This window comes from Microtus ochrogaster, unplaced genomic scaffold (genome assembly GCF_000317375.1).
Source record: "Microtus ochrogaster isolate Prairie Vole_2 unplaced genomic scaffold, MicOch1.0 UNK18, whole genome shotgun sequence".
Taxonomy (NCBI): Eukaryota; Metazoa; Chordata; class Mammalia; order Rodentia; family Cricetidae; genus Microtus; species Microtus ochrogaster.
The window spans coordinates 4086062-4103632 of record NW_004949116.1 but is presented as its reverse complement, the minus strand read 5'-3'; the positions used below and the strand labels follow the sequence as shown (position 1 = coordinate 4103632).

Below are 17571 nucleotides of genomic sequence, written 5' to 3'. Positions count from 1 at the left end.
CTCTCTCTCCTTCTGATTGCAAATGTGGTGTGACCAGAGTCGCCTTGTGTTCCTGCTGTCAGGACTTGCCTGTCGTGACGGGCAGTGCCTCAAACTGAATGGAAAAAAAAAACTCTCCTTGAGGGTGCTTTGGTCAGGGTATTTTATCCCAACAACAGGAAAATGAACTAGAAGCCATGTCTAAAAGTATCTCTCCTTTGTAAACCATTGTGTCCATCTAGGCCGCCATAGAGAAGCTGGAGCTTGGAATAAGATGGCCTCTGTGGACAGCAGGAAGATGGTTCCATTCATGGTTGAAGAATCACAGAAACTCGACTTGTGCGTGTCTACTCCTGAACCTGGATGTCCGCCCACTCTTGGCACTCAGTAATTTCCTTAGGAACACTTTTAAATCAGACTGGGAAGGAAGCTGAGGGCCAGTGCCACACAGACCACTTACGCCTTCGTGCTTTTGAGTGAGGTCGCCTGTCCCTTGGGAGGAGGCATGCCCCACCAGGACAAGGCTGAGGATGGAGGCTTCTCGGAAAATGGACAGTTCCTTCTCTCCCAGGGACTCCATGTGCCCAGGACCAAGAAGCAGAGGGAAACCACTCTCAGACACACCTCGTTCTCTCCTCGGAATCTCTGGGTCACTTTCTGCTTGCGCCCCAAGGCTCATACATCCCTCTGCAGCTTATCTTTGCAAGTATACACTCAAGCTTCCTCCTCTGCTCCTGGTACCCAGGACCGTCATTCTACCTGCTTCCTCTCTGATGATGCAGTCATAGACCCAACAGATCATAAGACCCACAGTTAGGCTCTGGGTCCAGGGGACCGTGCTTGCTGATGCTCCTACCACAGATTCCCTGTGGGATCAGAGAGGATGTACAAACTCTGTGCCTCAGCTTCCTTGACAGGGTTCTTTGTGTTGGTGAACTGACATTCAATCCAAGTACAACTGAAAGGGATGTGCAACACTGAGCAAGAAAAGGCTACTAACCTGAGTTCTAAGTGACAGTGACTTCAGGCCTGGAAATCCTCTCCGGGTACGACTCAAAAATAAAGAACCCAGCCCCCAAAGAAATAAAATCCCATGTTTATTGAAGGAGGAAATTGTGAGTGAGAGACAAAGAGGGGAGGAGAAACCCTCTCCTTGGAGAAAACTTCTGCCCCTGATCTCAAGCTGGCTACTTCAGCATCCTTCCCGCTGTCCACCCACCAGGCCCCGCCCTAGGCTCCTGCTGTCCACTCTGACATGACTCCTAGGGTTGACACAGCACTCAGAAGGACCACACAGCCCCTGATGAAAGTGGCTTTACCGGGAGCAAACACTTTCCGCCAGCAGGATCCTCTTCAAAATCACCCTGCCACGGGGGAAGAAGCGAGCCAGAGCAGCCCACCTGGTTTTCTAGCCTGCTATGTGTTAGGACGTGGGAACATTACGGGGAAAGAAGCCTACTGAGTGAGTCAGGGTCTCGCAGCTTGGCTAACATCGGACAACTGAAGTGTTCATTGAGCATCCTTGGTTTCCCTTTTTGTGCTGTTTCCCACTTCTTGACACACCCAGCTCCTTCCCCTCGCCATCTCCCTCCATACATAGCTGCTTCCCTCCTTGTTGTGATCCAGCCGCCCTCACTCCCCCTGACTGACAGTGGACTGTAACTGACAAGAATGTTTGTGTTCTTTCTGGCCGGAGGTTTTCCACAGAAGCAGTAGAGGTTTAAAAGGTTTTAGCTGAGGCAAAATAAAGGTTGCTGTTCTTCCACCTGAAAAGGAGCCTCGGTGTCTCAATCCCGAGACACACACACACACACACACACACACACACACACACACACACACACACACACACACGCCAGTCTCGGCAGTGCCAGTCTCTGCAGTCCAGGCCGGACGCCGGCAGCGCAGCACCCCCTGCCCGCCCTCTTTCTGCCCGTTTCCGTACCACAGCAGGCCTGAACCACCAGCCTCTCTTCCCTCTGGCTCTCAGCTTCACTGTGAAGAAGGAGAAAGGCCAGGTCTCTCTCAAGACAGCAAAAACAAAAGCTTGTCCTTCAAAGGCAGGAGAAAGGTTAATGCTCCTCCAGCCCCTGGACCTCCTATTCCTGCCCTGGGCTCAAGCTGGACCCTGCAGCTGTAATACAGCCCTACTCAGGCCACAGGTGATATGGTCACTCCTGGACAGCAGTTGGTTCTAGTGTGGGGAGATCAGGCTGCTCAGGACACAGTCTGTGAGGGGTCAGAAGGTGCTGCATTATCCTCTGTGTCCAGAAGAGAAGTGATCGGGGCTTTGCTCTCAATCTCCTCGTCTAAACTTTGGCTGCGGCCTGGGCCAGCAGCTTCTTCTGCGGTTAGGATCACAACTTCCCAGGTGGGCTGAGTGGACTGAGCACTGGAAGGGCTAACAGTAGGGAGCCCTCGGGTTCTGACCCTCTTTTTACAAGTGAGAACTCCAAGAGATGGAGTGCAGAGGACTAGCAGGAGCCCCTTCTTGTCACACACAGACCCAAGTCTCTCTTTCCACAGCACGATGACAGAGAGCTCCAGGTAATCCCTTACCTAACCTGAGTTCCAAGACTTTCCAGAAAGACTAGCTTGCTTCTCTGCTGCTGTGATAAACCACCATGACCAAATGAACTTGAAGGAGGAAAGAGCTTATTTGGTTTACACTTCCACATGGCAGGGCCTCAGAGGTGAAGTCAAGGCAGGAACCTAAAGGCAGGGACTGGAACAGAGGCCATGGAGGCGTGCTGCTTATTGGCTTGCTCCCCATGACTTGCTCAGCCTGTTTTTCTTGTACTACCTGGTACCACCAGCCCTGGGTTGGGATTGTCCACAATAGCGTGGGCTTTCCTGCATCAATCATCCATCAAGAAAACACACCACAGCCTTGTCCACAGGCCAGTCTGACGGAGGCCAATCTTCAGTTGGGAGTCTCTTCTCTGGATATATCTAGGTTTGTGTCAAGTTGACAAAAATCCAACTTCATCAGGCGATGAAAGGAGACAGAGACAGAGACCCACATTGGAGCACCGGGCAGAAATCTTAAGGTCCAAATCAGGAGCAGAAGGAGAGAGAACACGAGCAAGGAACTCAGGACTGCGAGGGGTGCACCCACACACTGAGACAATGGGGATGTTCTATCGGGAACTCACCAAGGCCAGCTGGCCTGGGTCTGAAAAAGCATGGGATAAAACTGGACTCGCTGAACATAGTGGACAATGAGGACTACTGAGAACTCAAGAATAATGGCAATGGGTTTTTGATCCTACTGCACATACTGGCTTTGTGGGAGCCTAGGCAGTTTGGATGCTCACCTTACTAGACCTGGATGGAGGTGGGTGGTCCTTGGACTTCCCACAGGGCAGGGAACCCTGATTGCTCTTTGGGCTGATGAGGGAGGGGGACTTGGCTGGGGGAGGGGGAGGTAAATGGGAGGCGGTGGCGGGGAGGAGGCAGAAATCTTTAATAAATAAATAAATTTTTTTTAAAAAATCCAACCAGCACGCTAGGAATGTACATTCTAACTGATGTAGATTCCAGACACAATAGGAGTCACAGTGACTCTGGGACCACTGTGAGAGCTCAACAAGATGAATGGCCACACAGAACAAGTTTCCACAACACACCACAGCACCCACTGCCAGGCCTGATGAATCTGGGTGCCCCCTCCCATACACCTGGCGCAGCAGCACCTAGCCCGTCTTTCTCTCTTCTTTCTGGACGGAAGGTGCCCAGATGACACAATGCTCTACTGCTCACCCTGTCTGGCAGCTCTGGTCAGAGTCCGTCAAAGCAGGTAGTGAAGCTCCCCGGAATCAGAAAGAAGGTAAAAAAAAAGGTCCAATTCTTCACTCCTCAATGTGGCAGCCAAAGACAGGGACCCTATTCCATGCCCCACAGCGTTTTGAGCATCTCCGCCTGTGGTTACCCTGGACAGAGTGGCTTGTCACAGTTTCCTACCTTCTCCCCCCACCAGCCAGTTTTTGCTGTAGCACGTCAGATCTCCTGATCTCATGTATCCCCTCACCCACACACTGGCCCCTCACTACACCTCAACGCTGCTCTCTAGAAAAAAATAAGAAACGTATAATGCTTACTGGAAATCTCTTGCTCTGTCCAAGGAATCCATGTGTGTTGTTCCCCGCCAGGAGCAGCCATAGAAGAGGGTCTCTGGGGACCCAGGAACATCCTCATGGGACTGGGGAACATCCCTAGTCCAGCTGAAACCTGCAGCCAGGTGGCTCCCCCTCCCCTGCCCCAGGTCTTGGGGATTCCCATCAAGAGAGTCAGCAAAGCAGAAACTCTGATTTGATTGTTTGGGAGCAAGGCCCCGTGGCTGTTGGCTGGCATACTTTTTTTTTCAATTCTCCCCAGGTGATTTTAATGTACAGGCTTAATGTATTACCTTTCCCAAGGGCATCTGCGCTTCAGTAGCTCCGAGATTGGAGAAATGGCAGGGGCATCGTGGAGTAGCAAAGCTGCTGTGGTAGAGAAATGCCCACATCAGGCTCAGAAGAACTGGGTCCTACATCCCAAGCCATCCCTTGGTCCTCTGGGTTATGAGGCCACCTGAGCATGTTGAGTTTTTCTTCCCAAGTCACAAACATGGTTGGTGGACCTCTAGTAGATCAGAAACCGCTTAGAGACTATAAAGAGCCACAGAGCTGAGGCCTATTTGAACCCACAAGGAAACACCTTCGGCTTACACTGGGGTGTGGGGACCAGCGCCACTGAAGGACCAAGGGGGTATGGACATGGTGTCACTCAGCCATGTGACTCTGATCATTAAGTCAGAAGCTGCTTCCTAGACGCAGGGTTTTCCTCTCCCCTACCTGTCACCCTAGAGAACAAAACGGAGTGGCGGAAGCTCTATTTGCCAAAATTGAAAAAATTCAGAAAGAAAAATGGAACTGACTGGGTGATTGGATGGAACGAGATGGTGCAGAGCTGTCCGAAGAAAGAGATATCACTGGGAGGGAAAACAGGAAGAAAAAAAAGAGGCCAGCCCTGCCAAGGCGGCACTGGGATCCCTGTCTCAAACTAGGGGAAAGGGAAGTAAGGGTCTGGAAGGAAAGACAGGTGGCAGAGTCAAGACGAAGGTGAACCAAAGAGCCTTGCCCTGCATCCAGGTCTTTCCAACTGGAGACTGCGGAATTTCCCAAACCTGGCAGGCCAAAGCTGAAGGCAGAGTGAGGACGCCATCTAGTGGCAGGGGCCGGAAGGGGGAAGGGGCCATGCCCAGAACTGCACCTCATGGGGGGGGGGCAGACATACAGGCTGGCCTGTCCTCCTCAGAGTGAAGAAAAGAAAGGTGGGTGGAAAGGAGGAAGTGTGAGAAGGATGCAAATGCCCAGCAGGAAGAATAGCTGAGCCTGGATGAATAAGAAGTAGCCCTGAGAGGTAAAGGGATGGCTGGCCCTGCCAGGCAGAGGCTGGGCTTTGAAACCAGGCACAGGGAGGGACCCCAATGGTCTGGAGGGGAAAGGCAAAGAGAGGGAGCCATCTGGTGTCTGGAGGTGGAAGGCAGCGGGTGTCTGGTGTCTGGGAAGGGGAGTGGGTGGGATGCACAGGGAAGAGGGCAGCAGTACTTATCCACCCCCCCCCCCAACGGTTGGGCTCACAACCTTGTTTTCAAGACAACAAATATAGACAGTGATTGCTTTTTATCCAAGCATTTCTGCAGTCTGGAGCAGGTAGCAAGCTGCCCATAGGTACGAGGTGAAAAACAACAGGGTTTATAATGAATCTTTGTTTTCTTATGAAGATCCTCCCTGTCTCCAGAAAGACCAGCCCTAACCAGGCCTTCTCCTGAACTAGCATCCTGTTCCTAGAGATGGAGTGGGATGGGCAATAGGCCAGCGCAGAACCAGGTCACTCTCCTTTCCCACAGCCAAGGGGGAGCTGATCAGATCTGGGCACCCCAAAGCCAGTCTCGTGCATGTGGAACTCTGGCAGCTTGAGGATTTGTTTCCAGACCACATCCCCCCAGCCCATAGGATTCTGAGGAGAGCCCTCTGCAGGTGCTGGAACAACTCACCGGTCTACACTCAAAGACATGGAGGAGAGGGTGCTGGCCAGCACGCATGGAGAGTAAGACAAGATGAGGTTCTGGGATGCTCTGCTCTTCTCTGGCCCAGTACCGCCCAGTGATATGACAGGCACATACCACACAGGCCTACCCTCCTGGGACAAGATGAGGTTCTGGGATGCTCTGCTCTTCTCTGGCCCAGTACCGCCCAGTGATATGACAGGCACATACCACACAGGCCTACCCTCCTGGGACAAGAAGAGCAGCTCCCTTTTTTCTCTACTTTTTCTGGGGGCATGCACACATAGGACCCAGGCTGAGAACCTGTCTCTTCACTTGGCCTGCATGAAAACAAGACTACTTCCCACCAGGAATCTGCACTTGTTCTTCACAAATCTAAGGATAGGGCTGTGGGCAGAAGAGCTTGGGTCAACCCCGGCCTACCCTGGGATAGTGATGCTTTCTCCATGCTCCCTGCAGAGACTCTCAGTAGACAGTAACAAGCACCTTTCCCCTTCACCACCACCAGCCCCAGTGCAACCAAGCTTCTAAGCAAAAGGAAGTGCTGGAAGACCCCATTGTTTGAGGACTAAGCTTCTGGCTTACTGGACCTCTCCCCTGCACTGGGACAGAATCAGAGAGAGAAGCCTGTCCCATGATGTGGTAATGTTGGAGGACTTAGTCCTCAAGCAGACGGGTGTTCCATTCCACATGAATAGCTCACCCCCATTGCACATTCTAGAGGAACCATTGCCTGTGAGTAGGGTGGGGGAAGGGCCAAAGCAGAAGCCTATGATCCATTTTAAAGAAGGGGGGGAACTTCCATATTTTATTTCTTTGGTTTAACTAAGACTATTCTTTTTTTTTTTTCGAGACAGGGTTTCTCTGTGGCTTTGGAGCAGTAAGACTATTCTTAAGATTTTTCTTTTTCTGAAAAAAAAAAAGAGAGGGAGGGGATTGGACACTCAAACAATACTGGCCTCTAGATAGCCTGTCCTCTTCTCAGATACCTGTCTATGGCCAGAACACTGTCCCCTAGGTCCCCTACCAGCCTCAGTCTGCAGCCCCTACACCTGGCTAGCTTCTGTCCTTGAAGACTAGATTGCAAAACTCCAGCATAAGGCCAGAAGTGTTGAAGAACCTGAATTCCACATTCAGCTTTGCTGGGATCGATTGTGGGGGTGGTGCGTGTGTGCAGCCTTGCCCACTCTCAGTTGCCCCAGGCACAATGGCCTCCACGCACCAAGCCCACACCAGCCTGGCCTCCTCCCCTCACTAGGCTGAGGTGCAGCACCTAGACCCACTGGGCCTGTGCCCTGCACCTCAGCATCCATCTGCAGAGGTATGCCTATGATGCAGGCATTGAAAACACAATGGAGGACAGTATTTTTAACGTTCCCTAAGGCACTTAAAACAGAAATGCTTAAGGTCATGTCACTTGTGATTACCCTCTACCCTAAGATGCTAACTATTCAGGAGACACTTGGGGTGAGCTTTTCTTGGCAACCCACTGACATCTAGCATGTACACTCACATCTGGGGGCGGAAGTGTAAATAAGGTGAATAAGAGTGAGGCGGCTTTGCTCCCCAACAACCGAGAGAATGTTGATGGGTGAAGCTCGGAGGGGGGCATCTGGACTGTCCTTTACAAACTTATATTGGCTCTAACCAAAGCATCTACCATTCTAGAGGAAGTAAGGGGGAAGCAGCCATGCACACAAAGCAGGCAGTGCGGGCTATTATTCCAATAAACATGTCTCCTCCCTCCCGCCCACCTTTACCTTAGTAAAGCCCTTTTTTCTTTTTTTTTAAACTGGAAGCCTTCAGGTGAAAATAAAGCCACAGCAGCAAGAGGGGGGGAAATGTAGTCTTTCTCAGGGTTAACATCAGAAGACAAGCTTGTACGGCTTGGCCAATCAGATGCGCCCCTGCCAGCTATAATATAGTGCGAAAGGCAGCCTGTCTCACAAGCTCTCCAGCCTTGCTACCATTTAAAATCAGGCTCTTTTTGTCTTTTAATTGCTGTCTCGAGACCCAACTCCGATGTGTTCCGTTACCAGCGACCGGCAGCCTGCCATCGCAGCCCCTGTCTGGGTGGCGATCGGAGACAAGTCCCCTGCAGCAGCGGCAGGCAAGGTTATATAGGAAGAGAAAGAGCCAGGCAGCGCCAGAGGGAACGAACGAGCCGAGCGAGGAAGGGAGAGCCGAGCGCAAGGAGGAGCGCACACGCACACACCCGCGCGTACCCGCTCGCGCACAGACCGCGCGGGGACAGCTCGCAAGTCCTCGGGTTCCGCGGACGAGATGCTGCTGCTAGCGAGATGTCTTCTGGTGGTCCTGGCTTCCTCGCTGCTGGTGTGCCCCGGGCTGGCGTGCGGGCCCGGTAGGGGGTTTGGAAAGAGGCGGCACCCCAAAAAGCTGACCCCTTTAGCCTACAAGCAGTTTATCCCCAACGTAGCCGAGAAGACCCTAGGGGCCAGCGGCAGATACGAAGGGAAGATCACAAGAAACTCCGAGCGATTTAAGGAACTCACCCCCAATTACAACCCCGACATCATATTTAAGGATGAGGAAAACACGGGAGCAGACCGGCTGATGACTCAGGTAGAGACCCATTGCGGGTGGGAAAAGGGCTCCTTCCCCTGGGGGTTTGCCTGTGACCAAGCAATCAGCCCTGCTCTGTTTGCTCTTTGGGCAGGTAGAAAGGCGGCTTGGCCCTCTTCTTCCCCACCCACCTGCCCACCTAGCACTCCTCTTCCGGGAGGAGAAAGGAGGTGAAGGGTCCAGCAGGAAGTTTAGGGTTTGGGTAGTGTGGGGGCACCAGAAGATGGGTTTTGCTATGTCTCTCACTTAGTTAGTCTCCCAGGATGGCCTCCTCTATCTGTCTCTATTCTAGCTTGTAACTTGGACAGACCTTCACTCTTGGGGTGTCTGCCCTTTCCAAGCGGGGACAGAAAATGGAGGGTGCGGGGATGACCCTATATACTTCAAGGGGCCTCCAGGTCATTGCAAACGTAGCCTGGAGCATTTCAGCTCCTAGCTCCTACCTTTCCTTTTCTGTATTTCTCTCCCAAGACCACCCCCAACCCTTTACCCCGCCACCACCAAAGAACTCTTAACTGGGAAAGCCAGGGGGCAGTTCTGACAAAAGGCAGGCGCTCCAGAGGTGCTCGTCCTGTCCTCACTGTATCACGTAGCCTGACTGCGATTCCAGCGTCCCCAATTGTGCCGGTCAGAGGGAATGTATTGATATTTCTTTAAGGATGCTCCTCTGTTCTCCAGAGCCCGCGGTACCTTAGGGGAGGGACTTGGAACTTGCCGGCTTTGCAATCGCTTTAATTTTCAACCTGCTTGCATAAGAATTAGAAGCGAAGAAATATTAGTAACAGTAGCGGCAAGGATGGATGATCAGAGGGCAAAGCAAAACATGATCCTCTCTCCTATCCCACCTCCTTTGAGATTTCTAGGCTGCCAATCTCCCAGCCAAATCGAGACTTTCTGAAACTCCATGCACATATGACTGAAGCTGGAAATGGGTTTCCTTGCAAATATAGGTCAGCATCCTTTTTACTGCCCTATTAAAATATTCAAGTCCTACCTTTAGGGCTAGGTGCGCCAAGCGGCTGGCGGAGCGGCGCTGGCAGGGCACAAGAGCAGGGGGCGGGGGCTGGAGAAAGCGAGCGTGGAGCTGCCTGCGCGCAGCTAGCCACCGGGTACCTGCTGACTGAGGAACCTAGAAGACTAGTCTTAGGGCCAGAGATGGAGCAAAGAGGAATCTTGGAGGGTGCGGACAAGGCCACCCCACATACACATCTCCCTCATCTGCTCCCGACCACCTTAAATCTGGACCGCGAGTGTGGGCGCGCGCGGGAGCCGGGAAGCTGCGCGAGCCACAGTTAACTCTGCGCGGGCCGCAGGGCACTGGTGCAGCTAGCAGGAGCTAGTTCTCCCGCCAGCCCCTGGTTACCCTGCCCCCCCCCCCAGGGGGGTACGTCTCAGGGTGAGGAGGTCCTTGTGAACACGTGAGGAGGGAGACAATGCTAAAGCAAAGAGATCTGGCGAGGACACGGAAGGTTCCTCAGCCCTGGTGGGTCTGCGAGGGGGTCCCAGGCAAGCTCCGCTGCCCAGCGAGCCGGGCCTCGGCGTGCTGCAGAACTGCTAGAGCGCCCAGCCGTGCGCCGCGGCAGACGCCTTTCAGCTCCACTTACTCCTGCGTTATCGATCCAGCGGCTAGGGTTTCAGCGCGCGCGGGGCTGAGCTCGGGCGACTGGTCCCTGACTCTGCACGCGCGGAGCGCAGGGCTCCTAGCGCGCTCATTCCCTTGGGCGCTCAGGCAGGGGTTGAGCTGGGAGGAGTCGCAAAGCCCGGAGCTCCGCGGGCCTGACCCGGACGGCAACCCTTCTGCTGCCTTCTCTGCCCCTCGGGCCTCAGCGCCCTAAAGGCGACCTCCAATTGTGTCCCTTCCTTCTCTTCGGTCCTTCCGGCCGGAGACCCAAGGCCCAGCAGCCCTACAGCCGGTCACTCTCGCTGCTGCCGACACCGCCGCGTGCGCGCGCCACCAGCATTTGAACTTCTGACCTTCTGTCAAGTTCCTTCAAACGAAGGAAACAAAAACAAGTATTTTTTTTTCCCTTGGGCAGTGGCTCCTCTGGTTCCCAACACAAAAAGAAAGGGTAGAGACAGCAAAAATGGGGGGGGGGAGCCAGGCCAGGATCTTCTCACCCACCCCGTAAAGACCGCCCCCCATGAAGATGGTTGTAAAGGTAGCAGTCAGGAAGCTCCCCTTGATACAGTCTTCACCAGCTTCTTATTCCGGGTTGGCCGAGTTAAGAGGAAAGGAAGGAGATGCCTAGACTAGAAGTGAAGGAATGAAGTCGGAGAACCTCGACCTCAGGATTTAAGCATTCTCCTGGGAACCTGCCTTCGGCCAGTCCCTCTTTAACCAACCACCTGATTCAGTGACCCTCTCTTCAGTCTCTCTAAGGTGACTGAGCCCAAGTCCCTCAACCATGGCAGGATCGTCCCCAGTGGAACTTTCAGAGCAGTTCTGGACCGCAGGAGCTCCTGGTTAATATTAACTCCGGAGAGGGAAGCGCAGACAGACACTCTCCTTGCTCAGGCCAGGCCTCAGAGAGTGCCAGGCTGTTGTGCTCGCGGCCAGGGGGCTGGGGTGGGAGGCCGCCAGTGAAGGGCCTGATCTGCAGGCTCTGCAGGGTGAATGGGGGGGGGGGACCACCTGAGGAACCTGGTTGAATAGATTTCCTACGTGTTTAGGGGGTAGCCTGGAAAAGGAGCCCAGGTGTGGATTTGAAGAGGGTTTTCTGCTTTCAAGAGTGGGGTCTGTCCCCGCCCCAGTTAGGGGAAGAATGGAGTGAGGTGTATTTAGAGAGTAGAGTCTCTTCAAGTGGGACATCACCTCCTTCACAATGTGGGAAGCCCACTCTTGGAGGCGACAGTCCCTGCCTGCTCTGCGCTCATGGACTGCGCCGGTGTGCAGATCCGGGAGGTGGGCCGGAGGCCCAGGAACAACTTGGCCTCCGCAGACACAAAGCCGGGCCCCAGTGACCCTGCCGGGCTTCACGGTGGCTGCACAGAGCCGGGCTTGATTAGCGGCACACGACCCAATGAATTAATAACCGGGCTAAGCTTGCCGGCTTTGCCTGCGACATTCCCTTCCAGCGCGGGCGGGGGAGTACCCTGCATCTGCCAGCAGAACCTCGCCGGGCCTGGTGCGGGGGAGGGCTCTGGGGCACCGGGTGCCAACTCAGGCGACAATCGGCCTTGGCCTGTCCTGGCCGAGGCCCTATCTCAGCCCGGAGTTCTTTTCCTGGGGTCCTCTGTGTCTGCCTTAGTGGCGCGGTTCAGGGTATCCGGCTCCGGAGCCCTCTCCAGCCTACCCTAGCTCGTCCCTGCAGCGGGATGGAAAGCTTGTTAGAGCCACAGAGCTAGCTTCCCACCCCGGAGAGAAGGGAGCGGGGTGGAGTGCAGGCTGGAATGAAGGAGGAGATAAGCAGCGCGTACTGTGGTGTGCGCCTGCGCGCACTGACTTCGAATCTCAGTTCTAAACTGACCCTGGTTTACTTATTGATTTTCATGTAAAACGCGTTCAGTCCCTAAGATGACCTCACTCCAACTCTGTCCTTTGGACTTTTCTCCTAAAGAAAACCGCTGGCAGGCCCAAAAACCTGCCAGAGCGGACCTGTTGTTACTACATCCCTCCTATTTGCTGTGTGTTGAACTCTACAATGGTATTCCTGGGCTTTATTGCTACCAGATATACATGATTTTTTCCTTTGGTCTGTCCCTGAAGCCTTGCAAGAGTCCTGGCTACAGTTAGAGCCTGTCACCTAGGGTCATTCTCCCATCTCTATAACCTGCCTGAGATCCTCTCAGCCTGAGGGATCATGAGCTACTAGCCCTACCCTCTGCCGAAGTCAATTTGAAATTATTCCTGCCTCCACTGGGGTCCAAATCTCTGAGTAAGGTGCCCTTACCATTTTGTCTCTGCCACAGACTCCCAGTCAGCATGCCACCATCAGCAGCACAAACTTCTCAGCAGTGAGTTAGGGTTCCGCCACACAGGCTTGACCCAGCCCCCTCACTTTTACTACATCTTTTCCTTAATGTGAGCCAAGAGTGCCCCCACTATCCTAAATTCCACTTGGCCCTGCCAGGGAGGAGGTGGAGTACCAGAAATTTCACACTAGACCCCCTCTTGGACAGGGCTCAGAAGCCTTGGGCCTTTCTGGCTCCCCATCCCCCTACCTTTCCCACCCCACCCCCATCCACTTCTTAAGTTTGCTCTTCAAACTTGCCGGACACCATTCTGTGCAGGGCCAAGAAAACAAGAGGGGAGGAAGAGAACCCGGTCAAAGAAAACACGAATACAATCAGGCCCCAGACAAGCCTGGCAAAGAGGAGCTCCTTGTGGGAAAGAATGTGGCTGCCTGAACCAAGAATGTTTGTCCTCTGGCCCTGCCTATGCTGGACATCAGCGTTCACCTGCTTGCTCCTCCTGGGGCTGCTTCTCACCCCTCAGAGCTGCTGTGGGTTTCCTCAGGCCAGGCAGATAAAGGAAAGGCCCAGCCTCCACACGCAATGCAGGGCTTTCGATCGTAAAGTGCATCTGTAGTTCTGTGTCACCAAAGAGATGTCAACTGGACTCTCACCCAAGAAGAAACCGCTCTCATTCCTCAGGTAGCTGCATCTAAGTTTCTGGGCTGAAGACAGGCCCTCAGCTGGTTCCCTGGAGAACCTGCCCCTCCAGCAGCTGCTATGCCCCCACCCACATCTCATTCATACAACCCCATGGGTCCTGGGCCTGTGGTTGGTAGAGAAACCACCAACTAAGGTGCCTGTCACTTAGGGTTCCCCCTTCTCCCTACAGAGATGTAAAGACAAGCTGAATGCCTTGGCCATCTCTGTGATGAACCAGTGGCCGGGAGTAAAGCTGCGTGTGACTGAGGGCTGGGATGAGGATGGCCATCATTCCGAGGAGTCTCTGCACTATGAGGGCCGAGCAGTGGACATCACCACATCAGACCGGGACCGAAGCAAGTATGGCATGCTGGCGCGCCTGGCTGTGGAAGCTGGCTTCGACTGGGTCTACTATGAATCCAAAGCACACATCCACTGCTCTGTGAAAGCGGGTAAGCTAGCCCCCCCCCATGGCCTTTCTCCACTGCCCTCCATCTCCAACACTACCCAACAGAAGGTCTGGAAGGAAAGGGTGGAGGATAAAAAGCCATGAAAAGAGGGGAATGCTCTTGATAATGAACAGATTTCTGCTGTGGGGAAATTTCCTATGACACCCCATCACTCCACCCCAGCCAGGTACCTCTGCAACCTTTTAGGCCACTGGCCAACATCTCTACATGCCTGGATTCCTAGGCTGTGTGGTTTTCAAAGCCCCTTGCTTCAGGTAGTAGAGACAGGGGTGTCTAGAACATTGTGGAAGGGGGTCCTAAGACTCTTCTGATGATTCCTGGTTTACCCAGCGCTTGCCTTGATCTTCCCACTCATTTAGGGCTTAACCTACTGCCAGCTCCCCCTCCCATCTCCCAACCTCTCCCATACACACACACCAGGGCAGAAGGATCTGTCCAGGGCATAAGCCCAGGTACTGGCTTCTCCCCGCTGGGCTCCTGTGGATTCAAAACTAACTTAACTCACTTGCTAAGCCTGTGCGGGGAAAGGCCTGGTGGGAGGTAATAAACTCTGTACTTCCAACTTCAGGAGGCAGCAAGCCCAGAAGCATCCGTTCTTATTAGGAGCCCAGCTGGGTTACAGAAAGCCCCTGGCGGAAAGCGATTCCAGCCCGGAGCAGCTGCCCCCAGCCGGTGCGAGGCGTAGTTCCCTGGGTCTGCAACGCCACACTCTGTTGCAGGAAGGAACAGCTAGGAAGGCAGGCAGCCTGCTCAGCCTCTAGGGATTGTGTACTCTGGCAAGGCAGCTTAACTTGCTACAGTGACTTTCCCTAGAGTTCTGGCGTCGCCCTCCCCCACCCCAACTTCCCAAGTTTCCTAAAGTGTATTTTAACTGCATATATTAGTAGGAAATTATTTAAACGTCAAGAAACACTGAGAAGGTAAAGGAAAGTGTGGCTCTGGCAACAATAGCTGGCTAGGACGTGCAGGAGCGGAGACTGTAAGGCCTGTGGCAAGGTGTCAGCTCCTGGAGACTCCCCCCCCCAAGCTACCACTCTCCCCCCCCCTCCCCGCCGCCTCGTGTGGCCGCTCCTCTCAAGTCAGGGTGAGAAACACAGGTGGCAGAATGGCCCAGGCTCTGAGTAAGCTCTCCCCTGGACCTCAAGTCTGCACTGGACACACAAGGCCTCCCAGTCACCCCGGTTCGCAGAGTCCCTCTGGCGGGAGTCCCTAGGGGATCTCCTCCCAAATGAGCAGCGGTAATCCGGCCTCAAGGGTCTCGCAGGCAGTGCAGACCCCGGCCGCGAAGGGCAGCTCATTGGCATTCTGCGCACGCGGGCTGGGACGCTGTGCCTTGTGTGTCAAGCGGGGTCGTGCGACTGGACGATTCCAGCTCGCTAGAGCCCCGGGTCGCATTCTGGGGGTCGCATTCTGGGGGGCTATGGAGTGCTTCCAACCGCCAGTCCCGCACTTCATGCCGGAGAAACCGATGAGAAGATTAAAAGCCTTCTGTAATTCCAGCAGGAAGATTCTTTCTGGCAATCTCTATTTGCCAAAAGCATGATCCTGGAGATTGGAATGCAAAGAAGACTGGGACCTCCCCACTCCTCCTCCCGGGCCCCCTGCGCTCCGCCCCATCCTCAATTATTGTCCTCTCGGACAGTGAGCCTCCAAGAGCTACAGAGGGCTGGGTAAAGCGGGTAGTCAAGGGGCCTTGAGAACCCGCGCTTCCAGCGCTCTGAGCAGGCCTGGCCATTTAAAATTCAAATATACATCTCGAGTGCTTGGAAGAGAGGCCGGGCTGTGCAAATAGTGCCTTGTGAGGCCCGGGCTTCTGGAGAGTCCCTGTGTGTGAACTGCACAGGGGGAGGAAGGTTGCACCTGAGCAAATAGGGAGGGGGCTGCCAGCGAGCTGGAGAGCGAGCTGAGAATGGGGAGGGGGGAGAAATGGAAGTGTCCCCTTTTCCCATTTATCCCACAAATCACAATGACAATACCAGGCTCTTTATTGGATTTTAATTAGAAAATCCACACAAGTCTTGGGCTTTCACACCTCGGGCAAACCTCTGGAATGTTTGTCCAGTTGCTACAACGACTACAGCTATTTTTCGCTCCCCACCTCCTGGCCATCCACTGGCCAACGCCAAGGCCTTCACTGGTGAAGCGGGAGGCGGGGGTGGCCTGGGTTCCCCGGGGCGCAGCCTCCTCACACCGCGCACTGGGAGGCGCCGCGCCCTACTGTTCGGGCGCGAGAGAGGAGGGTGCGCCCGGCGCCCGCGCGAGCTCAAGGAGGCTTCCTGAGGAATCCAAGTGGAGAGTAAATATCCTTCTGGGTTCGCGGCGAGGCTGGGTGCAAGAGAGGGGGATGGGACCAGAGGCAGGAGGAAGGTTGGGAGTGTCCCCCGCCTCCTGCAGGAGATGCCAGCTAACTTTTCTTGGTGCGGGTGCAATCTTGAAGGGTCGTTTAGGAATGTGCCTGCCTCTGAATTTACTTACTGGGGCGCTGGCGCAGGGCGGTCTGAGCTAGACCAGTCTGGATCGGCAACAATCACCCTCCACCACGCCAGCTCCCCAGTCTCACCACCAAGCTCTCCCCTGGTCCGACCCAGTGGGGCCCGAACGTGAACCGCCAGGCACGCACGCACGCACGTAAACACTCCGGGCGTACCTGTCTCCTTTGGCACTCAACACCCCGTCTCTCTTCTCTCTTCCCGGCAGAGAACTCCGTGGCGGCCAAATCCGGGGGCTGCTTCCCGGGATCCGCCACAGTGCACCTGGAGCAGGGTGGCACCAAGCTGGTGAAGGACCTGCGTCCGGGAGACCGCGTGTTGGCGGCTGACGACCAGGGCCGGCTGCTGTACAGCGACTTCCTCACCTTCCTGGACCGCGACGAAGGCGCCAAGAAGGTCTTCTACGTTATCGAGACGCGGGAGCCGCGCGAACGCCTGCTGCTCACCGCCGCGCACCTGCTCTTCGTGGCACCGCACAACGACTCGGGAGCCGCGGGGCCCGCACCGGGATCGGGACCGAGCGCGCTCTTCGCCAGCCGCGTGCGCCCCGGCCAGCGTGTGTACGTGGTGGCCGAACGCAACGGGGACCGCCGGCTGCTGCCAGCCGCGGTGCACAGCGTGACGCTGCATGAGGAGGCCGCGGGCGCGTACGCACCACTCACGGCGCACGGCACCATCCTCATCAACCGGGTGCTGGCCTCGTGCTACGCCGTCATCGAGGAGCATGGCTGGGCGCACCGGGCCTTCGCGCCCTTTCGCTTGGCACACGCACTCCTGGCCGCGTTGGCACCCACCCGCACGGACGCCGGGGGTGGGGGCAGCGTCCCGGCACCCCAACCCGCAGAGGAGGCGAGGGGCTCAGGGCCGGTCTCGGGCATCCACTGGTACTCGCAGCTGCTCTACCAAATTGGCACCTGGTTGTTGGACAGCGAGACCTTGCATCCCTTGGGAATGGCGGTCAAATCCAGCTGAAGTCGGAGGGGACTGGGTAGGGGGTGTGGGGGCGGGCGGGACGGGGAGCGACTGCGAGATAAGCAACCGACGCGGGAAAGCGCACGGAAGGAGACTTTTAATTATAAGAATAATAATTAATAATAATAATAAGTAGGACAGTCCAAAGTAGACTATAAGAAAGCAAAGACCCCGGGAAGTTCTGTTGTTGTGTTTAGTTTATATATATTTTTGAATTTTTTTCGTTATTGTCTTATTTGGGTTATTTTTTTCTCCTCTCCTGGCTATTTATTTGTTTGCTATGAATAGATGTTTTAAATAATATGAACGGACCTTCAAGAGCCTTAACTAGTTTGTGTCTTGGATAATTTATTATCGTGTGTTCTCACAGGGGGGGAAGATTATTTTGTGAGGCCAAGCAACCTGCTGAGAGTCTATTTTTCTACACTCCCTC

At 54.7% G+C, this 17571-nt stretch overlaps 1 protein-coding gene across 1 annotated transcript; it reads left to right on the top strand.

Annotated features, from left to right (window-relative positions):
* Positions 1 to 7975: 7975 nt before the first annotated feature.
* Positions 7976 to 17155, top strand: Shh (sonic hedgehog). Its single transcript, XM_005367458.2, has 3 exons — positions 7976 to 8614; positions 13398 to 13659; positions 16375 to 17155. Exons 1-3 carry the CDS (start codon positions 8315 to 8317, stop codon positions 17136 to 17138), a joined length of 1326 nt encoding a protein of 441 aa, XP_005367515.1. The 5' UTR covers positions 7976 to 8314; the 3' UTR covers positions 17139 to 17155.
* The last annotated feature ends 416 nt before the right edge of the window (positions 17156 to 17571 follow it).

What these genes read in the sequence shown, in the direction of transcription:
- Shh (XM_005367458.2), top strand. Translation starts at nt 8,315, where the DNA reads ATGCTGCTGCTAGCGAGATGTCTTCTGGTGGTCCTGGCTTCCTCGCTG. An exon ending in CAGACCGGCTGATGACTCAG is followed by an intron (nt 8,615 to 13,397) that starts GTAGAGACCCAT and finishes TTCTCCCTACAG; the next exon opens with AGATGTAAAGACAAGCTGAA. An exon ending in CCACTGCTCTGTGAAAGCGG is followed by an intron (nt 13,660 to 16,374) that starts GTAAGCTAGCCC and finishes TCTTCCCGGCAG; the next exon opens with AGAACTCCGTGGCGGCCAAA.